The sequence below is a fragment of the Alosa alosa genome, chromosome 20 (genome assembly GCF_017589495.1).
Source record: "Alosa alosa isolate M-15738 ecotype Scorff River chromosome 20, AALO_Geno_1.1, whole genome shotgun sequence".
Taxonomy (NCBI): domain Eukaryota; kingdom Metazoa; phylum Chordata; class Actinopteri; order Clupeiformes; family Clupeidae; genus Alosa; species Alosa alosa.
Window position 1 is genome coordinate 22,732,178 of NC_063208.1, and position 7,500 is coordinate 22,739,677.

General features: G+C 44.8%; 1 protein-coding gene across 1 annotated transcript in view; it reads left to right on the forward strand.

The window, feature by feature from the left end:
• The window catches only part of csmd3b (CUB and Sushi multiple domains 3b), a 388,634-nt gene that overhangs the window by 338,722 nt on the left and 42,412 nt on the right, over positions 1-7,500 (forward strand). Inside the window, 3 exon segments of the mRNA XM_048229290.1 lie at positions 209-307; positions 310-393; positions 2,232-2,405. Coding sequence (XP_048085247.1) covers positions 209-307; positions 310-393; positions 2,232-2,405 — 357 coding nt within the window.

Below are 7,500 nucleotides of genomic sequence, written 5' to 3' on the forward strand. Positions count from 1 at the left end.
TGCAGTGGTAGTGTAGTAGTAGCAATGGAGTACCACTAGCCTGTAGCAATAGAGTATGATCAGTGTGTAGTAATAACAATAAAGTACTACCAGCCTGACGATGCTATTGCCAAATAACACCTGTATCCACTTTTTCTCTCTCTCCCTGTCTCTCTCTCTCTCCAACTTTTTATTTTTCTTCCCTCTCTCCATCGTTCGGCACGTTCAGTGGTCAACTGTTCGGACCCGGGCATCCCAGCCAACTCCATCCGGCAGAGCAAGATCGAGCACGGCAACTTCACCTTCGGCACAGTGGTGTTCTACGACTGCAACCCGGTTACTACCTATTCGGCTCGCCCGTGCTGATGTGCCAGCCCACGGGCCAGTGGGACAAGCCTCTGCCGGAGTGCATCGGTGAGCGCCGCATGGAAGCCCAACGTTTGCCTGCATTAACTGCCGGACATTAATCTCCTTTAGCTCTTCTCCTCTGTCCTGGTCCCCGTCGTCTTGTTGTTTTGTGTTAACCTCTCACCCGTCTCTTCTGAAGTTATTCTGCCCTTTCAGGACTATTTTGTGTCTTCCTGATTTATTTCTATTCTCTTTCTCCTCACTTCTCCTCTCATCTCTTCTTCTTTGTTTATCTTTCCTCACCCTCATCTTTCTTCATTTTCTCCTCGACTCTATTCTTTTTTTCTCATTTCTTCTATTCCTGCCTCCTTGTTTTCTCTGCCTCTCCTCTCATCTCTGAAAGTGTTTGCTTTAGTTAGTGCTTTTCTTCTCTTGAATTCTCTTTTCCTCAGTTCTTCTCACTTTTTCCACATATCCCCGCCTCTCCTGTTTTCTCCTCTCTCCTCCTTTTTTCCTTGATGCCTTGTCTTTTCTCCTGTCTTCTCATCTCATTTGATCTCATTACTAATTACCATCTCGCTCCTTTAATCGAGCCTCAATTAGCTGCTTGACCCTTTCCCCCCTCTTCCACCTGCTGTTAGAGATGTGTGGATCAGTTACAGGACAGGTGTAATATGCAGCTCCAGTTAGATTAATTAGCGATGCCAGGTTTGCCCCGTTTATCTTGTTTTGATCGGGCGCACATCCTGTAAAACGCCAACTGAAGCTTCCGTCCATTCAAACTCACTCAGACATAGCAATGCCAGCTGTGCCCAACAGTTTTGTGCCCGTCGCCCACACGAGCGTCCCTCGACTATGGTGGAGCCTGCCGTTACTGCTGGGCAAAGCCTCCAAACATCTATTAATCTCTACACAAATCATGCTGGTGTTTTTTTTTTTTTTTTCTGTGTGTGTGAAATGAGTAGACATTCATTCATTGTGCTTGTTTTCCAAAATGGCCGCTGGCTCATGGGTGAAAACTAGTTTGGGTACACATCATTTCTGATAGGATAGCACCTCTGACACACCCACCAAACAAGAGAAAACTACTTCAAAAGCCTGTTGCATATCCTTGTGCATCGTTGTGTGACGAAACATGTCGTTCAATCAGGAAATTGTAGCAGGACGGTGTGAAACATTTTGAAATTGCAACCGTTCAGCTTCTCTTGGGAACACATACATTTTTTGGCCAAGTTGTTAAAATACCAGTATGTGCACTGATCACCATATGTTTATTTATTAATGTTCTGTGAAGTTTAAGAGCCTTATTTTCACTAAACCATTTAAAAATCCTTTGTCACTTAATTACACATTGTCATAGCAGCTGTCCTCGTCTTTTTGATCTATCTGGTCATTGGAACTGTCTGAAGTGGCCCCGGTTGCTAATTAGAACAACTGTTATAACAGCACCGCACTTTTCATCTTGGAGTACAAAAGCAGGTGGTTAATCCACAGCATATTTTTATTCAAGGTGTTGTCAATACGCCCGTTGGTGGGAAGTGTCAATTTGCTCTAGAGAAGTGGGCCCTGGTCCAACTCCAAGACCTTCAGAGAAGGCTTAGAGGGAGCGTGACTACACGGGGGGGCACTGGAGGGAGCGTGGAGTTCCATGCTAATGTTCTATGCTAAGATTATCCCCATATGGTTCGGTCTGATGTACTTTTATGACCATAAACTCACACGCATGAATGTCAGCCTCTATGCACCAAAAGAAATGAACAAATGTGAGAATTCTAGTCCATACTTTTAGCTGTGTTTTGTGTTTGCAGATAGACTGTTAGCAGATAGACTAACAGGCAGTTTGTTAGTTTGTTATATGTGTATGTTTAATGTTTTCTGTTTTGTGCACTGTTTGATCTGGACAGTGGTGGACTGTGGGCACCCGGGCTCTCCACCCAACGGGCTGCTGATTGGGGACAAGTTCACCTTTGGCTCCACGGTGCGCTACTCCTGCACGGGCGGCCGCAAGCTCAAGGGCGAGTTCTCACGCACCTGCCAGCTCAACAGTCACTGGAGCACACCTATGCCCTTCTGCTCAGGTGAGGGTGTGTGTGTGTGTGTGAGAGAGAGAGTGTGAGAGAAAGAGTGATAGAGAGATAAAGAGAGAGATGCACATTTCAAAAGACTCACCTATCTATCGATCACAAAGTGAACATCCATGGCCTTTCTACTCAGTTTAGAAAGAATGTGTGTGTGTGTGTGTCTGTCTTTGTCTGTGTGTGTGTGTGTGAGAGAGAGAGAGAGAGAATGAAGGATAGAAAGAGCAACACATCCATCTCTCTAGACAGTGCAGTGCACCTCTGCCCCTTTGCACCGGTTGCCGAGTAAATGAGTGGCAGAGTGAAAGAAAGAAAAAAAGAAGGTAAAAGCAGTCGAGAGAGGGCCACTAACAGTACCTGCAGGCCTGTCTAACCATTACTCCCCCTCTCTATCTCTCTCTTTATCTGTCTCTCTATCTATCTATCCATTCCTCCATCCATCCACCCAAATGAGTCGGGATGTAAGAGCAGACAGTGCACGTTAGCTCCTATCTGGAACATGGCTCTGGGGTCGGGCCGATAAGCCCACACTGATATGACAACAGTGGGTGTGCTGAACAGCGCGTCTCGGCACAGAGGAAGCAACTTACGCGAGTGTGAGTCCGCCACTTTGTTTTGCCCAAATAATGGGAAAATCGACAAACAAAACAAAAAAAAAAAAGAAACGCTCAGGCTTGTCCCTCAGGAGAAGATTATATTTAGCTGACTTTTTTTATCAGTGGTTTTTGTCCCTCTTTTCAGCTTCTTTTCACACATTCTTTTTTTTTTTTTTTTTTTGTCACACCCATTGGCACAGATAGTGTTGTGAAAGCAATTGCATTGGTAGGAGACAGAGAGATAAAGGGAAAAAACTCATTCGATGAATCTTATCCACGCCGGCTAAACTGACTGTTAGCTTTGAGCTATTATTTGATATTAGTTAGCAAGTGTAGCCTGAAGTAGCCACGGGTTTAGGGGTAGTGTGAGAGGCAATGGTGACGGATGGATGAACAAACAAACAAATGTGTGTACGACAGCTTTCTTCCTTCCCTCTTTCCTTCCCTCCTTCCCTCCCTCCCTCCCTCCTTTCCTCCATCCTCATCAGCTCAGGCCTACTACAGTATGTGGGCCGTTCCACCTGACGTCAGAGGGAGAGAGAGAGGGAGAGAGGGGAGAGGGAGAGAGAGAGAGAGAGAGAGAGAGAGAGAGAGAGAGAGAGAGAAGGAGAAAGAGAAAGAGGGAAGGGATAGAGGGAGGGTTTGTGGGCTCTCGGGTTACAAATAATCCAACTCTCTCTGGCCTCTAACAAACTCATGTCAGCCCTCTCCCAGTCATGAAGTGTTTTGCCCTTCTTTCGTCTCTCTGTGTCTCTCGTTCGTTTGCTTCTTGCCCTCCCTCTCTTGTCTCTCATTCTCTCCCACACTCTGCCCTTTGTCTTACCTCTCTCTATCTCTCACTCGCTCTCTTGCGTCCTCTCTCTGTATCCATCATGGCCTCTCTCTCGCCAGTGCGCCACTCAGTATGCAAATTAGGGAAATAAATACATTATAATGTGGCAGCGTGGATGGAAATCTTTATCTCCAAACATTCAATTAGAGATTGCAGTGACCCTGTTGAGACGGAGGTGCGTGTGAGTTGGTTCTGTGTGTGTCTGTGTCTGTGTCTGTGTGTGTGTGTGTGTGTGTGTGTGTGTGGACTTGGTATTTGCTCGAGGTGAGACAATTGGAAGGGTAGTTGGAAAGACCATTTGTGTTATTATGACCGCCGCGCAGCGAAGCGGCGGTCATATAGGTTTAGTCAGATTTTTTTTTTTTCAAATTTCCGTCAAGGATTCCCGGGACACTGAAAGACCGGGGTACACGAAACTTGGTGGGTATGTAACCCCACATGGATAGCATGGAACCATCGTTTTTTGTTTTGATCTGTAGCCCCCCCTGCTGGACTGGACCCCCCGAAAGGAGCGTAGGGCACAGTTTTCTGTGAATATCTTGAGAACCGTAGGGCCTATTTTTCTGTATGTTTGCCTCCAGGGGTCATGTTAACCCATTCCATGTGCACACATGTGCATAAACAGATACACACGCACACACATACATTCACAGTAATCATACGGATGACGCATACTCACACAGTAGACATATGTACGTATGCATGCACATGCACAAACACACATATGCAGACAAACACACAAACACACACACACACACACACACATAAACATAAACGTGTGCACGCACACATGCACACAATTCAAGAATTTCTCAGAATTATGAACAGGCAAGATGGGGGTGGGGTTGTATAAAATTAATTTTACATGTGAAATCTATGAACTAATCATGTCTTGGTACTTGTTGTCTAGCAGATACCAATGAGAATTGAGTGTGGATAATGCAATTTAGTGAGACAGTTAGAATCATATACTGTGGGCCTTTCAGTGTGATTAATTTTTGTGGAAAAAATGTGCTGGACTGGGCGGCGGTCATATTTTGTACCGCTCTGCGGTACATCTAGTTTAACGTCTGTTATTACACAAGTTATTTTCCCACTCGAGAAAGAATGGCGTTCACTTGGGGAATCAGTCTCTCCAATGTTCTCTCTTTCTCCTTCCCTCCCTCCCCCTCTCTCTCTCTCTCTTTGTTGGGAATTACGGCATCTTTGGTGAAGGTAATTGATCGGGGAAGCTTGGTTTGGATGTTGTTTTTCTCTGAGATGTGCGCACCATATGCTTTTCACCACCCACAGCTGAAGAAAGAGCTGCCTTTCTTTTATCTCCTCCCTCTATCCCCTCTCTCTCACTCCCCTCTTCCCCCTTTTCTCACCTCCTCCAAATCTCTCACACACTCATTTGTTTTGCCACTCCTTTTCTTTCCCCCCCCTCTCCATCTCCACTCTTCCTTTCTTCCTCCTGTGCCCCTCCTCTCCTCCCTCTGTCTCTCCACCTTTCTTTTCCTCTTGCTTCCCTCTCTCCCACTAAGAGGCTGTGAGTCTTACAGCTCTTCGCTGCCTTAAAAAGGCAGCATAGTAATAGTAGCAGTTTCAGTCCATGAGCCAGATTTCAGGAACACGCTGCAGAGAAATGGCTGTTACATCACCAGCTCAGTGCACATAGCCAGTGGAGTTAGTGTGTCATCCCACATGATCCACAGCCACACTACAACACACACACACACACACACACACACACACACACACACACACACACATATACACACACACACACACACACATACACACACACTCAGACAGACACACACAACCCCCCCACACACATTCACACACCTACAAACATATACACCTAAATGACTCAGGGAATCATATTTATTCAGACACACACACACACACACACACACACACACACACACACACACACACACACACTCTCACACTCCCCCTCTAAGCCATTACATAGAACACAGCTCTCCCCAGACACAGGGACTTGGCTCTTTGTGTGTGTGCTTGTTCAGCTAAATCTCAAGGATTCCTCATGAAACACAGCATCATAATGGGCTATCCTTGATATTCTTCTTCTTAAATTCTAAGAGAATTTTTTTTATTTTTTAGATACAGTGATGGCCAAAAGTATTGCCAGCCATGCTAAAGTTGACTGAAAAGAGGAATATAAAATCATCTTTTGGAAATTGATCTTAATGCCTTAAGTGAAAAATGAGGAAATATCTAACCTTTAAGGACACCAATGGGTGTTATTTCAGTTAGCCTATTAGCTGGTTTGATTTGCATTGAGCTCAATGAGCATCAAACCAGCTAATAGGCTAACTGAAATAACACCCATGCCAATCTCTAGGTATGGTGAAGGGTATGTGATGATGTGGGACTATTTTAATTCCAAAGGCCAAGGTAACTTTATCAGGATGCACAGTATTCTGGATCCATGAAATAACTGGCCTTTAAAAATAAAAATCTGCCTGTCTCTATGGGAATTTAACATAGGGGTGGGAATACTTATGACCCCTGTATTTTAAGGAAGAACATTTATTTATTTATGATACATTATTCATTCACTAAGAAAATTGGTGTCCTTAAAGGTTAGATATTTCCTCATTTTTCACTTAAGGCATTAAGATCAATTTATTTCCAAAAGATGATTTTATATTCCTCTTTTCAGTCAACTTTAGCATGGGTGCCAATACTTTTGGCCATCACTGTATATCAAACTAAGAGTAACAATATATTTTGTATCTTACCTATACAGTACAATTGCAATGATATTCACCTTGCAGGTAGGAGAGTTTTCTCACACACACACACAAACACACACACTCAACCACAAACACACAAAACATGCTGGAGAGCAATGGTTAGCGAACAACTGTGCGTCTTCAGAACATAACAGATACCTCCCCCTGAGTTTGTTATGCGGAGCTTCATATTTTGCACAGAAGGGAGCTAAAGTGATTCAGTACACTGTGAATAATTCATAAATATCTGTTTTGTTGTTGTGTTTTATTATTTGTCTTTGCCGTTTTAATGCATCTACTGGAGGCTGAGGACATAATTGCTGGTTTATGGATTGCTGAGAACTCAGAGTGATCGTTTTGGGGAGAAAGCGGGGTGTTGTTTGGTCATTGTATTGTTGTTTTGTTTTCCTATGGTGTGTGTGTGTGTGTGTGTGTGTGCCCTATAAGATCATTTTGATGGTCTCTTGTAGTCCAGATGGTGTGTGGTAATAACTAAAAGTGGACTCACTAAGGGCTGGACTGAGACCTCTCTCTGTCTCCATCTCCATCTCTCTGTCTCTGAGTCTCCTCCAGCTCCATCACTTTTATTCCCTCTCCACCCCACCTCACGCCCCCACCTCACACGCCCCCACCTCACACGCCCCCACCTCACACACCCCCACCTCACACACCCCCACCTCACACACCCCCACCTTACTCCAGCTCCTCCAGTCTCCACCTCGGCTTCCTCCAATGGGAGATACACACACACACACACAATGCCTAACTCTTGCAGTGTCTCCCACCTGCATTCAGTCTCTTTCTACATCTGAAACTCCCTCTGTTTCTCTCTTCTCTAGTTCTCTCTATCTTTATCTCTTCCTCATCCTTTGTATCTGCTGCCTCCCTCCCCTATGTGTTCCTTCTCTCTCGCTCGCTCT